Source organism: Anomaloglossus baeobatrachus, chromosome 7, assembly GCF_048569485.1.
Source record: "Anomaloglossus baeobatrachus isolate aAnoBae1 chromosome 7, aAnoBae1.hap1, whole genome shotgun sequence".
NCBI lineage: Eukaryota > Metazoa > Chordata > Amphibia > Anura > Aromobatidae > Anomaloglossus > Anomaloglossus baeobatrachus.
This window is the reverse complement of record NC_134359.1, coordinates 277,440,031-277,467,255: the sequence shown is the minus strand read 5'-3', so window position 1 is coordinate 277,467,255 and position 27,225 is coordinate 277,440,031. Positions and strand designations below refer to the sequence as shown.

The window sequence follows — 27,225 nt, the reverse complement described above, 5'->3', positions numbered from 1 at the left end:
GGGGTCATGGGTTTCATATCATAGCATTTCTGTATGCAAGGTGTCGATTCGTATTGAATTGATGATGCCCTGCAACTTTGTAATTCACTTCTGTTCTCTATCTCGTTCCGTTTTCGAGATAAAAATGCTAACTCTGTTGTTTTCCACCAGGTGGCGCTATAGGTGGTTTCATTGCATAGCGCATGGCTACTTTACTATACCTAGACACCACTTCTATGCCAATAGCTGCCGCTGTTCTCAAATTAATGGCGGGTGGACAGGATATGGGTGGACACGCTGTAGAATCCTTCCTCATCTCTGTAAAATGTATTGGGGTCTGGGGGAACAGGGGGCCTCGGCAAAACACAATTTTTGGCTGCCACAGGTTTCAGGTGACTGCTGTTTACCTGCAAACTGAGAACGGACATCGGCGCGTAGAACAGTGTCCTTCTCCTCGCCTCTCCACCGCTCTCTCATCACTTCTCTCCTTTCTATATTTCTTCTAGAAGCTGTTCCGGGCCATGATGCTGCCGCAGTTTGTCAGTGTTCTTCTTCAGGTTCTTATCCACAAGTCCCATGATCTTCTCCAGGAGGAAATAGGCATCGCTGTCTACAACATGGCATCCGTGGACTTCAGCACTTTCTTCTCTGCCTTCTTACCCGAGTTCCTAGCCGGCTGCCAGGGCCTTGATAGCGGCCAGAAGAATGTCCTCGCCCGTAATTTTAAGATGGAAAGGGTGAGAGCCTCTACTTGTTGTTTCTACAGATTTGCTAATTAAGAAAACCAAAAAGTTCTTCCATGATCTTTTCTTCATCAGGAGCGCAGTGCTCCCCTGCCTTCTGGCTTCCTGCGTGCCAGGAGGGAGCGGTGCGCTCCTGATGAGGGACCATTCGATGACCTGAACGCTGATCCGATTTCTGCTGGTAGAGGCAGCATCGGAGGACGGGGCACTGAACCTGGTCAGATCCAGCCAGCTCCATGGTATCACAGGCTCCTTACCTTGTAAACCGACCACCTCTGCAGTAGGGGCCATTCACCCTGGCAATGTTTTATATGGGCCATCACCAACTACAGTGTTTCCCGGAAAATAAGACCGGGTCATATACTATTTTTTGCTCTGAAAGATGCCCTAGGGCTTATTTTCAGGGGATGTCTTATATTTCTTTGTCGCTCCATTGGGAGACCCAGACAATTGGGTGTATAGCTACTGCCTCCGGAGGCCACACAAAGCATTACACTTAAAAGTGTAAACCCCTCCCCTCTGCTATACACCCTCCCGTGCATCACGGGCTCCTCAGTTTTTAAGCTTTGTGCGAAGGAGGCACACATCCACGCATAGCTCCACAACTTAGTCAGCAGCAGCTGCTGACTATTTCGGATGGAAGAAAAGTGGGCCCATATAGGGCTCCCAGCATGCTCCCTTCTCACCCCACTCTGGTCGGCGGTGTTGTTAAGGTTGAGGTGCCCATTGCGGGTACATAGGCAGGAGCCAACATGCTGTTTTCCTTCCCCCTTAGGGCTCTGGGTGAAGTGGGATCCATAATCGGTCTCCAGACACTGGGACCGTGCTCCCTCCGCAGCCCCTGGGAATCTGCTGGACAGGAGCTGGGTATCGTCAGGGACATGGCCCTGCTACTGTGAGGTACTCTGTGTCCCCTTGGGGACGGCGCATGGAGCGCTTGTGTCATACACGCTGCAGCACTGCTGGGCGTGTTAGTGCGCCGGGACTACCGCGCTGACCGCGCTTGTTGCCGGCCGCGCTTATACTCTAGTCCCCGGCTTCTGCGGCCTAGTACCGCATATTCCAGGTGCTCTGTGTCCCCGTTGGGACGGCGCATAAAGCACCTTGGGCCCAGATGCTGCGGCGTGCGTGTGGGTCCGGGACTACCGCGCCGACCGTGCACTGCCGGCCGGCTGCGATTTCAACTTTAATCCCCGGCTTTTGCGGCCTAGTATGGGATTCTCCCGCCCCCAGACCTGCCAGTCAGGGAAAAGGGCGGGACGGTCGGTATGACGCCGACAGTGAGGGCTGTAGTACATTGAGCTGTCCTCCGCCCCCCTCACTACCCACGCTGAGGCACCAGATTCCCGCACTTTTTTGTGACTACGCCCACGCCTCCCTCCTCCTCAGAGAACGCCGTGTTCCTGGGGTGGCCTCTAGTTATTACATGGTGAACTCCAGCACGAACCGCAGTCCCAGTCCGGCTAATGCACAGATACTGTCCAGAAGCACACCTTCCCGGACAAGCGTTTTACTGAACGCCTTATAACACACGTTGTCCCTTCCTCTCTGACGTTGTTAAGGTTTCGGCTCAGTGTCATAAGGTGCCCTCCAGTCTCTGGACTGGCGGCTAGATCAGTAGTAGCAGTGGCTGGCGGGTCCACGCTCAAGAATGCCACGGACAGACAGATAGAACTCCTAATGGGATCCATCTATGAAGCCATAGGCGCGTCTGTTGCCCCGGCCTTTGCAGGGGTGGGCACTCCAAGCTATCTCAGCTGCTCTGTCTCAGATCAATGCGGTCATCCTGTGCTCCGCAATTAGCGTCTTTGACGTCTCAGGCGAGGGTATTTTCATCCTCCGCCGGGCACAGAGAACCTTTTTCTGCATGGCGGTCCAGGTCAGGGGAGTGGTCCCCACATGTCCAAGACCGATGTAGGAGACATTCTGTCTTACGGTCACAGGATAGAGCTCAGTTCTCGTCCTCCGACTCGTTGCTTCACAGCATCTCCGTCCCCCGAGCGAGCCGATGCACGTTTCCAGGCGGTGAACACTCCGAAGGCAGGAGGAGTTGCGATCCTCGTTCCCCTTCAAGAATGTAGTCGCGGCTTTTTACTCCAGCTTGTTCGTGGTACCAGATAGGACGGATCACCCCGCCCCGTTCTGGACTTCACACTGCTCAACGGACAGAGAACCTGACGGTTCCGGATGGAATCTCTCCGTTTCCCATCGCCTTTGATGGCCCAAGGAGGCTTCCTAGCATCAATCGACATCAGGGATGCTTATCTCCACGTGCCGATTGTATCAGGATATCAGCACTTCCTGCGCTTCGACATAGGGAACGAACACCTTCAGTTCGTGGCACTAACTTTCGGCCTGGTGACAGCCCTACGGGCCTTCACCAAGGTCATGACAACTGTGGTAGCGGTCCTACTCTCTCAGGCAATCTGCTGGTCAAGGCCCCCTCTCGGGTGGCATGCCAGCACAGCCTGAACATGGCTCTAGAGACTCTCCAGAGATTCGGGTGGATCATCAATTTTTCCTAAAGTCAAAATTGACACCGGCCCAATCACTGACATATCTCGGGATGGAGTTTCATACTCTCTCAGCGATAGTGAAGCTTCCGCTGGACAAACAGCGTTCACTACAGACAGGGGTGCAATCGTTCCTTCGAGCCCAGTCACACCCTTTGAGGCGCCTCATGCACTTCCTAGAGAAGTTGGTGGCAGCAATAGAGGCAGCTCCGTTTGCGCTGATTCATCTGCGCCCACTTTAATGGGACTTTCTCCGCAAATGGGACAGCAAATCGACGTCCCTCGACAAGGACGTTGCTCCTTCTCGGGCAGCCATGGCCTCCCTTCAGTGGTGGCTTCTTTCCACTCTTGTCAAAGGAAAAAGTCCTTCCTGCCCACATCCTGGCCTGTGGTCACGGCGGACGCGAGTCTGTCAGGGAGTCTTCCTCCGCTACAGGGCTCAGGGTACATGGACTCAGCAGAGTCTTCCCTCCAGATCAATGTTCTGGAGATAAGGGCAGTGTTCTAGCCCTAAAAGCGTTCCAGCCATGGCTGGAAGGCAGGCAGATCCGAATTCAGTCGGACAACGCCAAGGCGGTGGCATACATCAACCACCAAGGCGGCACAAGCAGTCGGCAAGCCTTCCAGCAAGTCCGGCGGATTCTGCTGTGGGTGGAAGCCACAGCCTCCACCATCTCCGCAGTTCACATCCCGGGCGTAGAAAACTGGGAAGCAGACTTTCTCAGTCGCCAGGGCATGGACGCAGGGGAATGGTCTCTTCGACCGGGCGTGTTTCAAGAGATTTGTTGCCGCTGGGGGAAGCCGGACGTCGACCTATTGGCGTCCCGGCACAACAACAAAGTCACGGCATTCATGGCACGTTCTCAAGATCACAAAGCTCTGGCGGCAGACGCATTAGTGCAGGATTGGTCGCAGTTTCCCTGCCTCACGTATTCCTCCTCTGGCACCGCTGCCCAGAGTGTTACGCAGGATCAGATCCGACAGCCACCGCGCCATCCTCGTCGCTCCAGACTGGCCGAGGAGGTCGTGGTACCCGGATCTGTGGCATCTCACGGTAGGCCAACCGTGGACACTACTAGACGGGCCAGACTTGCTGTCTCAAGGGCCGTTTTTTCCATCTGAATTCGGCGGCCCTCAACCTGACTGCGTGGCCATTGTGTCCCGGATCCTAGCGTCTTCAGGGTTATCTCAAGAGGTCATTGCCACTATGAGACAGGCCAGGAAACCAACGTCCGCCAAGATCTACCACAGGACGTGGAAGATCTTCTTATCCTGGTGCTCTGATCAGAGTTTTACTCTCTGGCCATTCGCCTTGCCCACTTTCTGTCCTTCCTTCAATCCGGAATGGAAAAGGGGGTTGTCTCTCGGTTCCCTTAAGGGACAAGTTTCGGCGCTTTGTGTTTTTTTCAAAAGCGTCTAGCCAAACTTCCTCAGGTACGCACGTTCCTGCAGGGGGTTTGCCACATAGTCCCTCCTTACAAGCGTCGGCTAGAACCCTGGGATCGGAACAGGGTGATACCGGCTCTTCAGGAACCACCCTTCGAGCCAATGAGGGATATTCTCTTTCACGCCTTTCGCAGAAGGTGGTCTTCCTAGTGCAGTCACGTCACTCCGCAGAGTGTCTGACATAGCAGCGCTGTCATGCAAGTCCCCCTTCCTGGTGTTTCACCAGGACAAGCTGGTTCTGCGCTCGGTTCTGGAATTTCTCCCGAAGGTGGTATCCTCTGTTCATCTCAATCAGGATACCTTCTTACCTTCCTTTTGTTCTCATCCGGTTTTGGAAAAGGATTTGCACTTGTTAGGTCTGGTGAGAGCACTCAGACTCTACATTTCTCGTACGGCGCTCCTGCGCCGCTCGGATGCGCTCTTTGTCCTTGTCGCTGGCCAGAGTAAAGGGTCGCAAGCTCCCAAGTCAACTTGGCTCGGTGGATCAAGGAACCAATTCTTGAAGCCTACCGTTCTGCTGGGCTTCCGGTTCCTTCAAGGCTGAAGGCCCATTCTCCCAGAGCCGTGGGTGCGTCCTGGGCGTTGATGCACCAGGCTACGGCTCAGCAGGTGTGTCAGGCGACTACCTGGTTGAGTCTGCACGCTTTCACGGAGCACTATCTAGTGCATACCTACGCTCGGCAGATGCCAGCTTAGGTAGGCGAGTCCTTCAGGCGGCGGTTGCCCACCTGTAGGAAGGAGCCGTTTTACGGCTCTTTTACCGAGGTATTCTTTTACCCACCCAGGGACTGCTTTTGGACGTCCCAATTGTCTGGGTCTCCCAATGGAGCGACAAAGAAGAAGGGAATTTTGTTTACTTACCGTAAATTCCTTTTCTTCTAGCTGCTATTGGGAGACCCAGCACCCGCCCCTGTTCCCTTCGGGCTGTTGTTCTTTTGTGTACACATGTTGTTCAGATTGAACTGTTCTGGGTTCATGGTTTCAGTTCTCCGAACATCCTTCGGATTGAGTTTACCTTAGACCAATTTATAAGTTTCCTCCTTCCTGCTTTTGCACCAAAACTGAGGAGCCCGTGATGCACGGGGGGTGTATAGGCAGAAGGGGAGGGGCTTTACACTTTTAGTGTAATGCTTTGTGTGGCCTCCGGAGGCAGTAGCTATACACCCAATTGTCTGGGTCTCCCAATTGGAGCTAGAAGAAAAGGAATTTACGGTAAGTAAACAAAATTCCCTTCTTTCTCATGAAGAACGATCCACATTTATTCTTGAACAGAAAAAAAAAATCAACATTTCTTCGGCGCTCCATTGGGAGACCCAGACGATTGGGTGTATAGCTACTGCCTCCGGAGGCCACACAAAGCATTACACTAAAAAGTGTAAGGCCCCTCCCCTTCTGGCTATACACCCCCCGTGGGATCACGGGCTGCTCAGTTTTCAAGCTTTGTGCGAAGGAGGTCAGACATCCACGCATAGCTCCACTGTTTAGTCAGCAGTAGCTGCTGACTATATCGGATGGAAGAAAAGAGGGCCCATGCTAAAGGGCCCCCAGCATGCTCCCTTCTCACCCCACTCTTGTTGGCGGTGTTTGTTAAGGTTGAGGTACCCATTGCGGGTACGGAGGCTGGAGCCCACATGCTGTTTTCCTTCCCCATCCCCCTGAGGGCTCTGGTGAAGTGGGATCTTACCGGCCTCCAGGTTCTGAGGCCGGGCTCCATCCACAGACCCGGAGATCCTGCTGGATACGGAGCTGGGTACCGTCAGGGACAAGGCCCTGCAACATTCAGGTACTCTGTGTCCCCGTACAGACAGGCACAGACACACTCCAGCGTTGCTGGGTGTTCTAGTGCGCCGGGGACAGTAGCGCTACGCGCTTGGGTTATACTCACTGCAGCTTAGCTGAGTGAGTTTATGTGTGGGGAACTACCCGCGCCGGCCGCCCCCGGAGACTGCGGCGCGGCTGAGACTTGTGGTGCGCCGGGGACTTCGCGCCGACCGTGCTTTTACGACGGCAGCGCTTATAAATCTAGTCCCCGGCTTCTGCGGCCTAGTTACGTTTCGTTCCCGCCCCCAGCCCTGTCAGTCAGGGAAGGGGAGAGACGCTGTACAATAGTCAGCGCCGAGGGCTGGAGTCTTATTTACATACTCCAGCCCTCTCACTGGGCACAGTGGGACGCCAGTTTCCCGCTCTTTGTCTGCAGCACGCCCACGGCCCGCCCCTCTTCACAGGACGCCGGCAGCCATTCCTGCACGCAGTCTGAGCTGGAGAACGGACATAGCCCTGGGAGATCCAGACAGGGGATTCTGGCGACCACACACCCGCTGTTAAGCGGGCGGTAAGCAGCACCTAGGTGCTGACCCCACTAGTGCCACAGTGTTGTTTTGTGTACTTTTGTCTGTACCTATATATTGCACTGTACGGTCGCTTCTTGGCTTATACCCCTATATTGCTCTGAGGAGACAACAGCATGTCATCCGCAAAAAGCAAGGGTGCCAAGGCACAGGCTTTATATGCTGCCTGTACCGCATGTGGGGCTGAACTACCGGCAGGTTCCACTGACCCCCATTGTGTGCAATGTTCGGTCCCTGTGCCACTTCGTCAGCCGGAGTCTATGCTAGTAGTGGCCCAGGCAGAGACGCCTGTGAAACCTGCCCCGGTGACGGGGACAGAGTTTGCAGTTTTTGCTGATAAGATGTCTGTGACTATGACAAAAATTCTAGAAACCTTGCAGTCCAGGCCGGTCACTCAGACCATGGGCACTGCTGATTCAATGTTCCCCGGTCCCCCTCAGTTGGAACTAATCCGTGCTCCAAGGGGGTCCCAGGCATCACAGGCTGAAGGCTCTGACTCGGACGACAGTCCCAGGCAGCCTAAGCGAGCTCGCTGGGAGAGACCCTCGGCGTCATCACGCTGCTCAGGGTCTCAGCGAGAGGATTCTCTGTATGATGAGACAGAGCTAGGAGATCAGGAGTCTAATCCTGAGACCGCTCTCAACCTGGATACTCCTGATGGTGACGCTATGGTAAATGATCTTATAGCGGCCATCAATAGACTGCTGGATATTTCTCCTCCAGCGGAGGAGGCAGCAGCACAGCAGGAGAAATTCCATTTCAGGTATCCCAAACGTAAATTGAGTACTTTTCTGGACCACGCTGACTTCAGAGAAGCAGTCCAGAAACACCATGCTTATCCAGATAAGCGTTTCTCCAAACGTCTTAAGGATACACGTTATCCCTTTCCCCCGGACGTGGTCAAACGCTGGACCCAGGGTCCAAAGGTGGACCCCCCAATCTCCAGGCTTGCGGCTAGATCCATAGTTGCAGTGGAAGATGGGGCTTCACTTAAAGATGCCAATGACAGACAGATGGACCTTTGGTTGAAATCTGTCTATGAAGCTATCGGCGCGTCGTTTGCTCCAGCATTCGCAGCCGTGTGGGCACTCCAAGCTATTTCAGCTGGTCGGGCGCAGGTGGACTCTGTCATACGTCCATCAGTGCTGCAAGTGGCGTCCTTGACCTCGCAAATGTCTGCGTTTGCGACTTACGCTATCAATGCGGTCTTGGACTCTACGAGCCGTACGTCAATGGCGTCCGCCAACTCTGTGGTTTTACGCAGAGCCTTATGGTTAAAGGAATGGAAAGCAGATTCTGCTTCCAAAAAATGCTTAACCAGTTTGCCATTATCTCAAGACAGACTGTTTGGTGAGCAATTGGCTGAAATCATTAAACAGTCCAAGGGTAAGGACTCTTCCTTACCCCAGCCCAGATCAAGCAAACCTCAACAGTGGAGGGGACAGTCGAGGTTTCGGTCCTTTCGAGGTTCGGGCAGGGCCCAATTCTCCTCGTCCAAAAGGACTCAGAAGGAGCAGAGGCGCTCAGATTCCTGGCGGACTCACTCACGCCCAAAGAAAGCAGCCGGAGGAACCGCTTCCAAGCCGGCTGCCTCATGACTTTCGGCCTCCTCTCTCCGCATCCTCGGTCGGTGGCAGGCTCTCCCGCTTTTGCGGCATTTGGCTGCCACAGGTCAAAGACCGGTGGGTAACAGACATTTTGTCTCACGGGTACCGGATAGAGTTCAGTTCTCGTCCTCCGCCTCGGTTCTTCAGAACTTCCCCACATCCCGACCGAGCCGATGCTCTTCTGCAGGCGGTGTGCTCTCTAAGGGCAGAAGGAGTGGTGATCCCTGTTCCTCTTCAGGAACGAGGTCAAGGTTTTTACTCCAATCTGTTTGTGGTGCCAAAAAAGGACGGCTCTTTCCGTCCTGTTCTGGATTTAAAACTGCTCAACAAGCACGTGAAAACCAGGCGGTTCCGGATGGAATCTCTCCGCTCCGTCATTGCCTCAATGTCTCAAGGAGATTTCCTAGCATCAATAGACATCAAGGATGCTTATCTCCACGTGCCGATTGCTCCAGAGCACCAGCGTTTTCTACGCTTCGTTATAGGAGACGAACACCTTCAGTTCGTAGCTCTGCCATTTGGTCTGGCGACAGCCCCACGGGTTTTCACCAAGGTCATGGCAGCAGTGGTAGCAGTCTTGCACTCTCAGGGACACTCGGTGATCCCTTACTTGGACGATCTACTTGTCAAGGCACCCTCTCAAGAGGCATGCCAACACAGCCTGAACGTTGCGCTGGAGACTCTCCAGACTTTCGGGTGGATCATCAACTTTTCAAAGTCAAATCTGTCACCGACCCAATCGCTAACATATCTTGGCATGGAGTTTCATACTCTCTCAGCGATAGTGAAGCTTCCGATGGACAAGCAGCGTTCACTACAGACAGGGGTGCACTCTCTCCTTCAAGGCCAGTCGCACCCCTTAAGACGCCTCATGCACTTCCTAGGGAAGATGGTGGCAGCAATGGAGGCAGTCCCGTTTGCGCAGTTTCATCTGCGCCCACTTCAATGGGACATTCTCCGCCAATGGGACGGGAAGTCGACGTCCTTAGACAGGAAAGTCTCCCTTTCCCAGACGGCCAAGGACTCTCTGCAATGGTGGCTTCTTCCCACCTCATTATCACAAGGAAGGTCCTTCCTACCCCCATCCTGGGCGGTGGTCACGACAGACGCGAGTCTGTCAGGGTGGGGAGCAGTTTTTCTCCACCACAGGGCTCAGGGTACGTGGACTCAGCAGGAGTCCACCCTTCAGATCAATGTTCTGGAAATCAGGGCAGTGTATCTTGCCCTACAAGCCTTCCAGCAGTGGCTGGAAGGAAAGCAGATCCGAATTCAGTCGGACAACTCCACAGCGGTGGCATACATCAACCACCAAGGCGGGACACGCAGTCGGCAAGCCTTCCAGGAAGTCCGGCGGATTCTGATGTGGGTGGAAGCCACGGCCTCCACCATATCCGCAGTTCACATCCCCGGCGTAGAAAACTGGGAAGCGGACTTCCTCAGACGCCAGGGTATGGACGCAGGGGAATGGTCCCTTCACCCGGACGTGTTTCAGGAAATATGTCGCCGCTGGGGAAGGCCGGACGTCGACCTAATGGCGTCCCGGCACAACAACAAGGTCCCAACTTTCATGGCACGGTCTCGCGATCACAGAGCTCTGGCGGCAGACGCCTTAGTGCAAGATAGGGCAGCTGGAACTGCGACCAATGTGTTTCCCCCTCTGGCACTCTTGCCCAGAGTGCTACGCAAGATCAGGTCCGATTGCCGCCGCGTCCTGCTCGTCGCCCCAGACTGGCCGAGGAGGTCGTGGTATCCGGATCTGTGGCATCTCACGGTCGGCCAACCGTGGGCGCTACCAGACCGGCCAGACTTACTGTCACAAGGGCCGTTTTTCCATCTGAATTCTACGGCCCTGAACCTGACTGTGTGGCCATTGAGTCCTGGATACTAGCATCTTCAGGATTATCTCAAGGGGTCGTGGCCACCATGAGACAGGCTAGGAAGCCCACGTCTGCTAAGATCTACCACAGAACGTGGAAGATTTTCTTATCCTGGTGCTCGGCACAGGGAGTGTCCCCCTGGCCATTTGCATTGCCTACTTTTCTTTCCTTCCTGCAATCTGGTTTGGAAAAAGGCTTATCGCTCGGCTCCCTTAAAGGGCAAGTCTCAGCGCGATCGGTATTTTTTCAAAAGCGTCTAGCACGACTTCCTCAGGTACGCACGTTCCTGCAGGGGGTTTGTCACATCGTCCCTCCGTACAAACGGCCGTTAGATCCATGGGATCTGAACAGGGTACTAGTTGCTCTCCAGAAGCCGCCCTTCGAGCCTCTGAGGGATGTTTCACTTTCTCGACTCTCACAGAAAGTGGCCTTTCTGGTAGCGGTCACGTCTCTTCGGAGGGTATCCGAGCTGGCAGCGCTGTCATCCAAAGCTCCCTTCCTGGTTTTTCACCAGGACAAGGTAGTGCTGCGCCCGATTCAGGAGTTTCTCCCTAAGGTGGTATCCTCTTTTCATCTCAATCAGGATATCTCCTTACCTTCCTTTTGTCCTCATCCAGTTCATCGGTATGAAAAGGATTTGCATTTGTTGGATCTCGTGAGAGCACTCAGAATCTACATTTCCCGCACGGCGCCCCTGCGCCGCTCGGATGCACTCTTTGTCCTTGTCGCTGGTAAGCGCAAAGGATCGCAGGCTTCCAAATCCACCCTGGCTCGATGGATCAAGGAACCAATTCTTGAAGCCTACCGTTCTGCTGGGCTTCCGGTTCCATCAGGGCTGAAGGCCCATTCTACCAGAGCCGTGGGTGCGTCCTGGGCATTACGACACCAGGCTACGGCTCAACAGGTGTGCCAGGCAGCTACCTGGTCGAGTCTGCACACTTTCACCAAACATTATCAGGTGCATACCTACGCTTCGGCGGACGCCAGCCTAGGTAGAAGAGTCCTGCAGGCGGCGGTTGCCTCCTCGTAGGGGAGGGCTGTTTTGCAGCTCTAACTTGAGGTATTAATTTACCCACCCAGGGACTGCTTTTGGACGTCCCAATCGTCTGGGTCTCCCAATGGAGCGCCGAAGAAGAAGGGAATTTTGTTACTTACCGTAAATTCCTTTTCTTCTAGCTCCAATTGGGAGACCCAGCACCCGCCCTGTTTCCTTCGGGATTTTTTGTTTTTTCGGGTACACATGTTGTTCATGTTGAACGGTTTCAGTTCTCCGATGTTACTTCGGATTGAATTTGTTTAAACCAGTTATTGGCTTTCCTCCTTCTTGCTTTAGCACTAAAACTGAGCAGCCCGTGATCCCACGGGGGGTGTATAGCCAGAAGGGGAGGGGCCTTACACTTTTTAGTGTAATGCTTTGTGTGGCCTCCGGAGGCAGTAGCTATACACCCAATCGTCTGGGTCTCCCAATTGGAGCTAGAAGAAAAGGAATTTACGGTAAGTAACAAAATTCCCTTCTTATTCAAATCTAATCAACATTTTGTGTTACTCCTGTTACTGGGTCAGATGCACATTGTCTTATCTGATTTGTTATTCTCGTCCTATAGTGGTTTGTACAGACCATATTTACAAAGGGTTAAATTACCTGCTTACATTTATTATTCTCTATGTACTGCTAAGTTTACCCCCCAAAAGAAAGCAGGACCCCCCCATATCCCAGACAATTTAGAGTTGGTAAGTGAATGGGCTCTCACATACAGATCTGCATCGCTGTCCAGTCCCCCTACATTCTACAGCAGTGGCTCCCCCTGGTGACTGGAAGCAGTATCACTCGCACAGAGTGATCCCGATACCCAATCTGTTTGTGAGAGCTGCAGTGCAAAACAACGCACCTGACAGCAACACAGATCTGTGTGTGAGAGCCCATCCACCATCATCACTTGCCAAATGTAATTGTGTGGGGTCTGGTGTCTGTTTTCCTTTGGGGTGTGTGTGTGTGTTCTGTTTTCCTTTTGGGGGGGGGGGGGGTTCTGTTTTCCTTAGGGGAGGGGGGGTCTGTTTTCCTTGGGGGGAGGGGGTTCTGTTTTCCTTTTGGAGGGGGGGAGCCTGTATTCTTTTTTTTTGGAGGGGGAGCCTGTATTCTTTTTTTTGGAGGGGGGAGCCTGTATTCTTTTTTTCTTTGTCGCTCCATTGGGAGACCCAGACAATTGGGTGTATAGGCTATGCCTCCGGAGGCCGCACAAAGTATTACACTAAAAGTGTAAAGCCCCTCCCCTTCTGCCTATACACCCCCCGTGCTCCCACGGGCTCCTCAGTTTTTATGCTTTGTGCGAAGGAGGCAGACATGCACGCACAGCTCCACAGATTGGTCAGCAGCAGCTGCTGACTATGTCGGATGGAAGAAAAGTGGGCCCATATAGGGCCCCCAGCATGCTCCCTTCTCACCCCACTCTTGTCGGCGGTGTTGTTAAGGTTGAGGTATCCATTGCGGGTACGGAGGCTGGAGCCCACATGCTGTTTCTTCAGCGCTCTATTGGGAGACCCAGACGATTGGGGTATAGCTACTGCCCTCCGGAGGCCACACAAAGCACTACACTAAAAAGTGCAAGGCCCCTCCCCTTCTGGCTATACCCCCCCGTGGTATCACGGGTTCTCCAGTTTTTCAAGCTTTGTGCGAAGGAGGTCAGACATCCACGCATAGCTCCACAGATTTTAGTCAGCAGCAGCTGCTGACTATTTCGGATGGAAGAAAAGAGGGCCCATATAGGGCCCCCAGCATGCTCCCTTCTCACCCGTGGATGGTGTTGTAAGGTTGAGGTACCTATTGCTGGTACAGGGGCTGGAGCCCCACATGCTGTTTTCCTTCCACATCCCCTTGTAGGGCTCTGTGGAAGTGGGATCCTGCCGGCCTCTAAGCTCTGACGCCGGGCTCCATCCACAGACCCAGTTGAACCTGATGGATATGGAGCAGGAGTACAATCAGGGACATGGCCCTGCATCATACAGGTACTCTGTGTCCCCGGCAGGCACAGACACACTCCGGGCTGGCTGGGTGTTGTAGTGCGCCGGGGACCGTAACGATTGAGTTGGTGTTCCTGCAGTTTACTGGGGGACTTTTGTGTTGTGGGAACGCAGCGTCGACCCCCACTGGACCGGCGGCGCTGCTGTGACTTGTAGTGCGCCGGGGACACGCCGACCGCGCTTTTACGGCGGCGGCGTTTATAAATCCAGTCCCCGGCTTTTGCGGCCTAGCTCCGCTTCGTTCCCGCCCCCACCCTGTCAATCAGGGTAGGGGAGAGACGCTGTTTCGCAGCAGCGACGAGGGCTGGAGCCTGATTTACATGCTCCAGCCCTCTCACTAGGCACAGAGGGAAGCAGGCTTCCCGCTCTTAGCCAGGAACGCCCAGGGCCCGCCCCCCCCTCCTCTCCCAGGACGCCGGCAGCCATTACATGCAGTCTGGCTAGAGGAGGGACGCAAGGCTCTGGGAGACCTGGACTAGGGGGCTTTTGGCGACCACACACCCGCTCTTAAGCGGGCGGTAAGCGGCATTTCAGCTGGCCCCTCTAGTGCCTCACTGTGTATTGGTGTACTGTGTCACCAGATATATATATTTAGTGATTTCTTGCACTGTGAGGTCGCTTCCTGGCTGGATACCCCAGATCGCTCTGAGGAGGCAGCAACATGTCATCCACAAAACGCAAGGCTGCCAAGGCTAGGGCTGTGTACACTGCGTGTGCTGCATGTGGGGCTGCTCTACCAGCAGGTTCCAAAGACCCCCATTGTGTGCAATGCTCAGATCCGGTGCTGCTTCGCCAGCCGGAGTCCGGAGGGGTAGTGACCCAGGCTGAGACGCTTGTAAGTCCTGCCCCGGTGTCAGGGACAGACTTTGCAGTTTTTGCTGATGGAATGTCTGTGACTATGGCAAAAATCCTTGAAACTTTGCAATCCATGACTGGGGCTCAGTCTATGGACACCGCGAGGTCTCTGTCCGCTAATCCCCCTCAGTTGGAATTAATCCAGACTGCAAGGGGGTCCCCGGCTTCCCAGGCTGAGTATTATGACTCAGATGATAGCCCCAGCCACCCTAAGCGAGCTCGCTGGGACAGACCCTCAACGTCATCACACTGCTCAGGGTCTCAGCGCAATCAGTCGCCCTGTGATGCGTCTGAAGAGAGTGATCAGGAGTCTTATCCTGGAACCCCTCTCAATCTGGATACCCCGGATGGGGACGCCATGGTAAACGATCTTATCTCAGCCATCAATAGACTGTTGGATATTTCTCCCCCAGCTCCTTCTGCAGAGGAGGCAGCTGCAGAGCAGGAGAAGTTTCGTTTCCTCTATCCCAAGCGTAAATTGAGTGCTTTCTTGGATCACTCTGACTTCAGAGAGTCAATCCAGAAACACGACGCTCATCCAGAAAGGCGTTTCTCTAAACGTTCTAAGGATACACGTTTTCCTTTCCCCCCTGATGTGGTCAAGCGCTGGACCCAGTGTCCAAAAGTAGACCCCCCGATTTCCAAACTTGCAGCTAGATCCATAGTTGCAGTGGAGGATGGCACTTCACTTAAGGATGCCAATGACAGACAGATGGACCTTTGGTTAAAATCTGTCTATGAAGCTATCGGCGCGTCGTTTGCTCCAGCATTCGCAGCCGTATGGGCACTCCAAGCTATTTCAGCTGGTTTAGCAAAAGTGGATGCTGTCATACATCCAGCGGTGCCGCAAGTGGCGTCCCTTACCTCGCAGATGTCTGCGTTTGCGTCTTACGCTATCAATGCGGTCCTAGAATCTACCAGCCGCACCTCAATGGCGTCCGCCAATTCGGTAGTTTTGCGCAGAGCCTTGTGGTTAAAGGACTGGAAAGCAGATGCTGGTTCCAAAAAATGTTTAACCAGCTTGCCTTTATCTAGAGATAGACTGTTTGGCGAGCCATTGGCTGACATCATTAAACAGTCCAAGGGTAAAGACTCTTCCTTACCCCAGCCCAGATCAAGCAAACCTCAGCAGAAAAAATGGCAGCAGAGGTTTCAGTCCTTTCGAGGTTCGGGCAAGACACAATTCTCCTCGTCCAAAGGGACTCAGAGGACGCAAAGAGTCTCAGATTCCTGGCGGGCTCACGCACGCCCCAAGAAAGCAAATGGAGGAACCGCTTCCAAAGCGGCTACCTCATGACTTCCAGCCCCCCCCCTCCGCATCTCCGGTCGGGGGCAGGCTCTCCCGCTTTTCCGACATTTGGATGTCACAGGTCAAAGACCGGTGGGTGACAAACATTTTGTCTCGCGGGTACAGAATAGAGTTCAGTTCTCGTCCTCCAGCTCGGTTCTTCAGAACCTCCCCACATCCAGACCGAGCAGATGCCCTGCTGCAGGCGGTGGACTCCCTAAGAGCGGAAGGAGTAGTGGTTCCTGTACCGCCTCAGGAACAAGGGCGAGGGTTTTACTCCAATCTCTTTGTGGTTCCAAAAAAGGACGGCTCGTTCCGTCCTGTTCTGGATCTAAAGCTGCTCAACAAACATGTGCACGCCAGACGGTTCCGGATGGAAACCCTCCGCTCTGTCGTTGCCTCAATGTCTCAAGGAGACTTCCTTGCCTCAATAGACATCAAAGATGCTTATCTCCACGTGCCAATTGCTACAGAACATCAACGTTTTCTACGTTTTGTGATAGGAAACGACCATCTTCAGTTCGTAGCTCTGCCATTCGGTCTGGCGACAGCCCCCCGGGTCTTCACCAAGGTCATGGCGGCGGTGGTAGCAGTCTTGCACTCTCAGGGACACTCGGTGATCCCTTACCTAGACGATCTACTTGTCAAGGCACCCTCTCAAGAGGCATGCCAACTCAGTCTACATGCTACGCTGGAGACTCTACAGACGTTCGGATGGATCATCAACTTTCCAAAGTCGAATCTGTCACCGTCACAGTCGCTAACGTATCTTGGCATGGAGTTTCATACTCGAGCAGCGAGAGTGAAGCTTCCGCTGAACAAGCAGCGGTCCCTACAGACAGGGGTGCAATCCCTCCTTCAAGGCCAGTCGCACCCCTTACGGCGCCTCATGCACTTCCTCGGGAAGATGGTGGCAGCCATGGAAGCAGTTCCCTTTGCGCAGTTTCATCTGCGCCCACTTCAATGGGACATTCTCCGCCAATGGGACGGGAAGTCAACGTCCCTGGACAGGAAAGTCTCTCTTTCCCAGACGGCCAAGGACTCTCTACAATGGTGGCTCCTTCCCACCTCATTGTCTCAGGGGAGATCCTTCCTGCCCCCATCCTGGGCAGTGGTCACGACAGATGCGAGTCTGTCAGGGTGGGGAGCAGTGTTTCTCCACCACAGGGCCCAGGGGACGTGGACTCCGCAGGAGTCCACCCTTCAGATCAATGTTCTGGAAATCAGGGCAGTGTATTATGCCCTACTGGCCTTCCAACAGTGGCTGGAAGGAAAGCAGATCCGAATCCAGTCGGACAACTCCACAGCGGTGGCATACATCAACCACCAAGGAGGGACGCGCAGTCGGCAAGCATTCCAAGAAGTCCGGCGCATTCTAATGTGGGTGGAGGACACAGCATCCACCATATCCGCGGTTCACATCCCAGGCGTAGAAAATTGGGAAGCAGACTTCCTCAGTCGCCAGGGCATGGACGCAGGGGAGTGGTCCCTTCACCCGGACGTGTTTCAGGAAATCTGTCGCCGATGGGGAGTGCCGGACGTCGACCTAATGGCGTCCCGGCACAACAACAAGGTCCCGGCATTCATGGCGAGGTCGCGCGATCAAAGAGCTCTGGCGGCAGACGCATTAGTTCAAGATTGGTCGCAGTTCCGGCTCCCATACGTCTTCCCACCTCTGGCACTCTTGCCCAGAGTGTTACGCAAGATCAGATCCGATTGCAGCCGCGTCATACTCGTCGCCCCAGACTGGCCGAGGAGATCGTGGTATCCGGATCTGTGGCATCTCACGGTCGGTCGACCGTGGTCACTGCCAGACCGACCAGACTTACTGTCCCAAGGGCCGTTTTTCCATCAGAATTCTGCGGCCCTGAACCTGACTGTGTGGCCATTGAGTCCTGGATCCTAGCGTCCGCAGGATTATCTCAAGGAGTCGTAGCCACAATGAGACAAGCTAGGAAGTCAACGTCTGCTAAGATCTACCACAGAACGTGGAAGATTTTCTTATCCTGGTGCTCTGCACAGAGAGTATCCCCTTGGCCATTTGCATTGCCCACCTTTCTTTCCTTCCTGCAATCGGGGTTGGAAAAGGGCTTGTCGCTCAGCTCCCTTAAAGGGCAAGTCTCGGCACTATCTGTGTTTTTTCAGAAGCGTCTAGCACGTCTTCCTAAGGTGCGCACGTTCCTACAGGGGGTCTGTCATATTGTGCCCCCGTACAAGCGGCCGTTAGATCCATGGGATCTGAACAGAGTACTAGTTGCTCTGCAAAAGCCGCCCTTCGAGCCTCTAAAGGACGTTTCCTTTTCTCGCCTGTCACAGAAAGTGGCGTTTCTTGTTGCGATCACATCGCTTAGGCGAGTGTCTGAGCTGGCAGCTCTGTCATCCAAGGCTCCCTTCCTGGTGTTCCACCAGGACAAGGTAGTGCTGCGCCCCATTCCGGAGTTTCTCCCTAAGGTCGTATCCTCGTTTCATCTTAATCAGGATATATCCTTGCCTTCCTTTTGTCCTCAGCCGGTTCACCGGTATGAGAAAGACTTATGTTTGCTAGATCTGGTGAGAGCACTCAGAATCTATATTTCTCGCACGGCGCCTATCCGCCGTTCAGATGCACTTTTTGTCCTTGTCGCTGGCCAGCGCAAGGGGTCGCAGGCTTCTAAAGCCACCCTGGCTCGATGGATCAAAGAACCAATTCTGGAAGCCTACCGTTCTGCTGGGCTTCCGGTTCCTTCAGGGCTGAAAGCCCACTCAACCAGAGCTGTGGGTGCGTCCTGGGCTTTGCGACACCAGGCTTCGGCTCAACAGGTGTGCCAGGCAGCTACCTGGTCGAGTCTGCACACTTTCACCAAACATTATCAGGTGCATACCTATGCTTCGGCGGATGCCAGCTTAGGTAGAAGAGTCCTGCAGGCGGCAGTTGCCTCCCCGTAGGAGAGGGCTGTTTTGCAGCTCTAACATGAGGTATCTCTTTACCCACCCAGGGACAGCTTTTGGACGTCCCAATCGTCTGGGTCTCCCAATAGAGCGCTGAAGAAGAAGGGAATTTTGTTACTTACCGTAAATTCCTTTTCTTCTAGCTCTTATTGGGAGACCCAGCACCCGCCCTGTTGTCCTTCGGGATTTTTTTGTTGTTTGCGGGTACACATGTTGTTCATGTTGAACGGTTTTTCAGTTCTCCGACGTTATTCGGAGTTAATTTGTTTAAACCAGTTATTGGCTTCCTCCTTCTTGCTTTGGCACTAAAACTGGAGAACCCGTGATACCACGGGGGGGTATAGCCAGAAGGGGAGGGGCCTTGCACTTTTTAGTGTAGTGCTTTGTGTGGCCTCCGGAGGGCAGTAGCTATACCCCAATCGTCTGGGTCTCCCAATAAGAGCTAGAAGAAAAGGAATTTACGGTAAGTAACAAAATTCCCTTCTTTCCTTCCCCATCCCCCTTAGGGCTCTGGGTGAAGTGGGATCCTATCGGTCTCCAGGCACTGAGACCGTGCTTCATCCACAACTCCTGGGAGACTGCTGGATAGGAGCCGGGTATCGTTCAGGGACATGGCCCTGCTACTTGGAGGTACTCTGTGTCCCCGTGGGGACCGCGCACAGCAACACTCCAGCATTGCTGGGTGTGCTAGTGCACCGGGGACCGCGGCGCTGACCGGGTTAAATGTGCCATTACACACTGCAGCGTCGCTGAGTGTGTTTGTGTATGGGGACTACCGCGCTGACCGCCGCTGCCATGGTTAACACTGCGGCGCGGCTGGGACTTGTAGTGCGCCGGGGACTTCCGCGCCGGCCGCGCTTATACGGCGGCCGCGCTTATTACTCGAGTCCCCGGCTTTTGCGGCCTAGTCTTTTTTCCTCCCACCCCCAGCCCTGACAGGCAGGGGAAGGGCGGGACGCTGTACAGGACGAGCAGCAATGAGGGCTGGAGCATGCTTTGCATACTCCACCCCCCTCATTGTGCACAGTGGGGCACCAGTTCCCGCACTTTCTGGGTCACGCCCACGGCTCCCTCCTCTCCTCAGGACGCCGGCAGCCATTCCTGTCAGCTCCTCGGACGCTGCAGAGGGGGACAAATTCTGGGAGACCCAGGCAGGGATTCTGGTGGCCTCACAACTGCTTTAAGCGGGTGGTAAGCAGCACCTGTGGTGCTAGCCCCATTGTGCAGAAGTGTAATTATAAATTATATGTTTATGGTATATACTTTACACTGTATGGTGCACAGTTGATTTCTGGCTATATACCCTATTGTGTTGCTCAGGGAAGACAATAGCATGGCACCCACAAAAGGCAGGGGTGCCAAAACACAGGCTTACTATGCTGCCTGCGCCGCATGTACGACCCCGCTACCGGCAGGATCCACTGACCCTCATTGTGTACACTGCTCGGCCCCTGCGGCACTTACTCAGCCGGAGCCTCTGCTAAGGGGGGCCCAGGGGGAACCACCTGCTGACACTGTCCAGGTGACGGGGACGGAGTTTGCAGTCTTTACGGATAAACTCTCTGAGACTATGGCTAAGATACTAGAAGCCTTGCAGTCCAGACCGGTATCTCAGCACAGGGACACTGTTGAATCATTGTTCCCTGGCCCCCCTCAGTTGGACCAACAATGTCCCCCCGGGGTGTCTCATAGATCCCAGGCTGAGGGCTCTGACACAGACCCCAGCCCCAGACCGACTAAGCGAGCTCGCTGGGAAATTCCCTCGACATCATCATATTGTTCAGGGTCTCAGCGAGGGGAATCGCTGGTCGATGACGCGGAGGTAGCTGATCAGGATTCTGATCCTGAGGCCGCTCTCAATCTTGATACTCCGAACGGGGACGCCATAGTGAACGATCTTATTGCGTCCATCAATCAAATGTTGGATATTTCTCCCTCAGCTCCTCCGGTGGAGGAGTCAGCTTCCCAGCAGGAGAAATTCCGTTTCAGGTTTCCCAAGCGTACACCGAGTATGTTTCTGGACCACTCTGATTTCAGAGAGGCAGTCCAGAATCACCATGCTTGTCCAGATAAGCGTTTTTCTAAGCGCCTTAAGGATACACGTTATCCCTTTCCTCCTGACGTGGTCAAAGGTTGGACTCAGTGTCCCAAGGTGGATCCTCCAATCTCCAGACTGGCAGCTAGATCCATACTTGCAGTGGAAGATGGGGCTTCACTCAAAGATGCCACTGACAGGCAGATGGAGCTCTGGTTGAAATCCATCTATGAAGCTATCGGCGCTTCTTTTGCCCCAGCATTCGCAGCCGTATGGGCGCTACAAGCTATCTCAGCAGGTCAAGCGCAAATTGATGCAGCCACACGCACGTCCGCGCCGCAGGTGGCGTCCATAACCTCTCAGACGTCGGCATTTGCGTCTTACGCTATTAATGCTGTCCTGGACTCTGTGAGCCGTACGGCGGTTGCATCCGCCAATTCGGTGGTACTCCGCAGGGCCTTGTGGCTACGGGAATGGAAGGCAGATTCTGCTTCCAAAAAGCGCTTAACCAGTTTGCCAATTTCTGGCGACCGATTGTTTGGCGAGCGTTTGGATGAAATCATCAAACAATCCAAGGGAAAGGATACATCCTTACCCCAGCCCAAACCGAACATACCCCAACAGAGGAGGGGGCAGTCGAGGTTTCGGTCCTTTCGGGGCGCGGGCAGGTCCCAATTCTCCTCGTCCAAAAGGCCTCAGAAAGATCAAAGGAACTCTGATTCATGGCGGTCTAAGTCACGTCCTAAAAAGACCACCGGAGGTGCCGCTACCAAAGCGGCTTCCTCATGACTTTCGGCCTCCTCAATCCGCATCCTCGGTCGGTGGCAGGCTCTCCCGCTTTTGCGATACCTGGCTGCCACGGGTAAAAGACCGTTGGGTGAGAGACATTCTGTCTCACGGTTACAAGATAGAGTTCACCTCTCGTCCCCCGACTCGATTCGTCAGGTCATCCCCGCCTCCCGAGCGAGCCGAGGCTCTTATGCAGGCGCTGGGCACTCTGAAGGCAGAAGGAGTGGTGGTCCCTGTGCCTCTTCAGCAACAGGGTCACGGTTTTTACTCCAACCTGTTTGTGGTCCCAAAGAAGGACGGGTCTTTCCGTCCTGTCCTGGACCTGAAACTGCTCAACAAACACGTAAAGACCAGGCGGTTCCGGATGGAATCCCTCCGCTCCGTCATCGCCTCAATGTCCCAAGGAGATTTCCTTGCATCGATCGATATCAAAGATGCTTATCTCCACGTACCGATTGCTCCAGAGCACCAGCGCTTCTTGCGCTTCGCCATAGGAGACGAACACCTGCAGTTCGTGGCACTGCCGTTCGACCTGGCAACAGCCCCACGGGTTTTCACCAAGGTTATGGCTACTGTAGTAGCGGTCCTCCACTCTCAGGGTCACTCGGTGATCCCTTACTTGGACGATCTGCTGATCAAGGCACCCTCTCAAGAGGCATGCCAACACAGCCTTGACGCTACTCTGGAGACTCTCCAGAGTTTCGGGTGGATCATCAATTTTCCAAAGTCAAATCTGACACCGGCCCAATCGCTGACATATCTTGGCATGGAGTTTCATACCCTCTCAGCGATAGTGAAGCTTCCGCTGATCAAGCAGCGTTCACTACAGAAAGGGGTGCAATCTCTCCTTCAAGGTTAGGCACACCCCTTGAGGCGCCTCATGCACTTCCTGGGGAAGATGGTGGCAGCAATGGAGGCAGTTCCTTTCGCGCAGTTTCACCTGCGTCCTCTTCAATGGGACATCCTACGCAAATGGGACAGGAAACCGACGTCCCTCGACAAAAACGTCTCCCTCTCTCAGGCGACCAAAGCTTCCCTTCGGTGGTGGCTTCTTCCCACTTCATTATCGAAGGGGAAATCCTTCCTACCCCCATCCTGGGAGGTGGTCACGACGGACGCGAGTCTGTCAGGGTGGGGAGCGGTTTTTCTCCACCACAGGGCTCAGGGTACGTGGACCCAGCAAGAGTCCTCGCTTCAGATCAATGTTCTGGAAATACGGGCAGTGTATCTTGCCCTGAAAGCGTTCCAGCAGTGGCTGGAAGGCAAGCAGATCAGAATTCAGTCGGACAATTCCACAGCGGTGGCATACATCAACCACCAAGGCGGCACACACAGTCGGCAAGCCTTCCAGGAAGTCCGGCGGATTTTGATGTGGGTGGAAGCCACGGCCTCCACCATCTCTGCAGTTCACATTCCAGGCGTGGAAAACTGGGAAGAAGATTATCTCAGTCGCCAGGGCATGGACGCAGGGGAATGGTCCCTTCACCCGGACGTGTTTCAGGAGATCTGTTGCCGCTGGGGGGTGCCGGACGTCGACCTCATGGCGTCCCGGCACAACAACAAGGTACCGACGTTCATGGCACGGTCTCAAGATCCCAGAGCTCTGGCGGCAGACGCCTTAGTTCAGGATTGGTCGCAGTTTCAGCTCCCTTATGTGTTTCCTCCGCTGGCACTGTTGCCCAGAGTGTTACGCAAGATCAGGGCCGACTGCCGCCGCGTCATCTTCGTCGCTCCAGACTGGCCGAGGCGGTCGTGGTACCCGGATCTGTGGCATCTCACGGTCGGCCAACCGTGGGCACTACCAGACCGACCAGACTTGCTATCTCAAGGGCCGTTTTTCCATCTGAATTCTGCGGCCCTCAACCTGACTGTGTGGCCATTGAGTCCTGGATCCTAGCGTCTTCAGGGTTATCTCAAGACGTCATTGCCACTATGAGACAGGCTAGGAAACCAACGTCCGCCAAGATCTACCACAGGACGTGGAAAATTTTCCTGTCGTGGTGCTCTGCTCAGGGTTTTTTCTCCCTGGCCTTTTGCCTTGCCCACTTTTCTGTCCTTCCTTCAATCTGGACTGGAAAAGGGTTTGTCGCTCGGCTCCCTTAAGGGACAAGTCTCAGCGCTCTCTGTGTTTTTCCAGAAGCGCCTAGCCAGACTTCCACAGGTACGCACGTTCCTGCAGGGGGGTTTGTCACATCGTTCCTCCTTACAAGCGGCCGTTAGAACCCTGGGATCTGAACAGGGTGCTGCTGGTTCTTCAGAAACCACCATTCGAGCCAATGAGGGATATTTCTCTTTCTCGCCTTTCGCAGAAAGTGGTTTTCCTAGTAGCAGTCACTTCTCTTCGGAGAGTGTCTGAGCTAGCAGCGTTGTCGTGCAAAGCCCCTTTCCTGGTGTTTCACCAGGACAAGGTGGTTCTGCGTCCGGTTCCGGAATTTCTCCCTAAGGTGGTATCCCCCTTTCATCTCAATCAGGATATCTCCTTACCCTCTTTTTGTCCTCATCCAGTTCACCAATGTGAAAAGGATTTGCACTTGTTAGATCTGGTGAGAGCACTCAGACTCTACATTTCTCGTACGGCGCCCCTGCGCCGCTCGGATGCACTCTTTGTCCTTGTCGCTGGCCAGCGTAAAGGGTCACAGGCTTCCAAATCAACCCTGGCTCGGTGGATCAAGGAGCCAATTCTCGAAGCTTACCATTCGGCTGGGCTTCCGGTTCCCTCAGGGCTGAAGGCCCATTCTACCAGAGCCGTGGGCGCGTCCTGGGCTTTGAGGCACCAGGCTACGGCTCAGCAGGTGTGTCAGGTGGCTACCTGGTCGAGCCTGCACACTTTCACGAAACACTATCAGGTGCATACCTATGCTTCGGCGGATGCCAGCCTAGGTAGACGAGTCCTTCAGGCGGCGGTTGCCAACCTGTAGGAAGGGGCCGTTTTACGGCTCTATTACGAGGTATTATTTTACCCACCCAGGGACTGCTTTTGGACGTCCCAATTGTCTGGGTCTCCCAATGGAGCGACAAAGAAGAAGGGAATTTTGTTTACTTACCGTAAATTCCTTTTCTTCTAGCTCCAATTGGGAGACCCAGCACCCGCCCCTGTTTTTTTGTGTACACATGTTGTTCATGTTGAATGGTTTCAGTTCTCCGATATTCCTTCGGATTGAGTTTACCTTAGACCAATTTATAAGTTTCCTCCTTCCTGCTTTTGCACCAAAACTGAGGAGCCCGTGGGAGCACGGGGGGTGTATAGGCAGAAGGGGAGGGGCTTTACACTTTTAGTGTAATACTTTGTGTGGCCTCCGGAGGCATAGCCTATACACCCAATTGTCTGGGTCTCCCAATTGGAGCTAGAAGAAAAGGAATTTACGGTAAGTAAACAAAATTCCCTTCTTTGGAGGGGGGAGCCTGTATTCTTTTTGTGGAGGGGGGAGCCTGTATCCTTTTTGTGGAGGGGGGAGCCTGTATCCTTTTTGTGGAGGGGGGAGCCTGTATCCTTTTTGTGGAGGGGGGAGCCTGTATCCTTTTTGTGGAGGGGGGAGCCTGTATCCTTTTTGTGGAGGGGGGAGCCTGTATCCTTTTTGTGGAGGGGGGAGCCTGTATTCTCTTTTTTTGGAGGGGGGGAGCCTGTATTCTTTTTTTGTTTTTTGTTTTTTTTTTTCCTTTTTGGGGGGGAGGGGGGGGCAGTCTGCTTTCTGGTGTCGACGTCTCCTACTAGGGCTTATTTTCAGGATGGGTTTATGGATAGGCGATCATTTAAAATTCCTAAATTCCCCTTTAAGTGGCAGCAAGAAATAACCAGCCGTTGTCTTCTCTCTCCTTCCAGGACCTGCCTTCGTTTACTCAGAGCGTCCATCGCTTGGTGAATGACCTCCGGTATTACAGACTCTGTAACGACAGCCTCCCCCCGGGAACTGTGAAACTGTGACAGAACCGACCTCCTTCTCCCCCCCCCCCCGCCCCCACCACCACCTTTTTACCCCCAAAACCTGAACCTTGCATCATTAGTCTTAACTCACCCGCTACAGATGTGAATTTCGCTCCTCCACTCATCCCGTATATATCGGTTTATATAAATATTTTTTTTTTTTTTTTTTAATTCAACGATTTTAGCACTTTCTCTCTGCGAGATTTCAGTGCCTCCCCTGTTTACGCCACTTAATCCCTTTGTTTAAAGGGTTCTTATCAATCCCTCTGGTAGCTCAGGGGTTAAAGAAATAAATGCTCCCTTGTTTTTTAGCTGTAAAGGAAAAAAAAAATACACAAAAAAAGTCTTTCACAAAGCTTCAATACCATTCCCTGATACCGGAGAATGTGGGTGACAGTCGCCCATTATGGACACTGACGTCTGGATTTTAAGCCCGTAAAGGCCACCTATTTGCCCCCAGTCCGTTGGGGTACACTTACTTCATTAAGTATTTGTTTTATATAATTTTTTTTTTTTTCGTGTTGTTTTTTTTTTTTTTTGTTATCATTCCATTGTGAAATTGCAGTCGCTTCTTGCGAATAAAATGCCTTGTTTAACGCCGGTGGTGGTTGTGTTTATAGAGCGCAGATTGGGGAGACGGGGGCCGGGTTTTGTTTCAAAACATTGCATTTAATGTTGCCTTGGGGGGGAAAAAATATATTGTAAGTGTTTTCTTAGGATGTTGCATTGTGCTTTTCCTCTGTTAGTCCTCCTGGAAATGTATAAATAATTTGCGGGTGGTACGATTTTCCATTTCTAATTGGATTATGTCCCTACAAACTGTCCAGTAAGGAATGAGAATGCAAAAAAAGCTTCACTATTGAAATGGAGAATGGTAACACCCCACATTTCCATGAGGAATAACAGAGGAATATATAATATCCCATTTTCCAAAATCTACTATACTGTTTTGGTCTATTAGTTTATGGTGTAGTGTATGAAATCGCCCCCTAGAGGGCACAGGGTATGAAATCGCCCCCTAGAGGGCGCAGGGTATGAAATCGCCCCCTAGAGGGCGCAGGGTATGAAATCGCCCCCTAGAGGGCGCAGGGTATGAAATCGCCCCCTAGAGGGCGCAGGGTATGAAATCGCGCCCTAGAGGGCGCAGGGGTATGAAATCGGCCACTAGGGGGCGCAGGGTATGAAATCGGCCACTAGGGGGCGCAGGGTATGAAATTGGCCACTAGGGGGCGCAGGGTATGAAATCGGCCACTAGGGGGCGCAGGGTATGAAATCGGCCACTAGGGGGCGCAGGGTATGAAATCGGCCACTAGGGGGCGCAGGGTATGAAATCGGCCACTAGGGGGCGCAGTGTTCTCCATGTTCTTCCCAGCCTGACTCTTGCAGCCAGCTGATCTCTCGGGAGGGATTGTCCTGTTTGGAGAAGCCATTCACTTTCCTGCCTCGTATTCGCTACTGTGTGATCTTCTGAGAAATCTTCCTGACCATGTTTTGGGGGTTTTCTGCCCCCCACCATCCCCTCCTCATTATGGAACTTCCTGCTAATTACTGAAATATCATGTCGGGTTGTAGTCTTCATCCTTTTATGCCCCTCCAGGGAGCTCAGATCCACAGAGCACATACAAGTATGTACAATCCTGAATCCTGCGCCGCTCAGACCTGGTTTTTCTGTGATCTGCTTTCTCACACGCTGATGACAGACACAGATTGTTCAATCCATGAATAGAAATGCTCAATTGCTGCGCCGTGCAAGGCTGAGAAGGAGGAGAGGCTCTACAGATGCCTGGTACACAGTTGACAAAATGTATTCTGCAAGGGAGGTAGAAAAGCAATAATATTCTTGGATGCCAGAGGGGGAAGGAGACTGATCCTGTCCA

General features: G+C 53.5%; 1 protein-coding gene across 1 annotated transcript in view; it reads left to right on the top strand.

The window, feature by feature from the left end:
• The window catches only part of XPO6 (exportin 6), a 143,799-nt gene extending 117,871 nt beyond the window's left edge, over positions 1–25,928 (top strand). The window contains 2 exon segments of the mRNA XM_075319780.1: positions 486–716; positions 25,247–25,928. Of these exon segments, the coding sequence (XP_075175895.1) occupies positions 486–716; positions 25,247–25,348 (333 nt within the window). The 3' untranslated portion in view covers positions 25,349–25,928.
• The last annotated feature ends 1,297 nt before the right edge of the window (positions 25,929–27,225 follow it).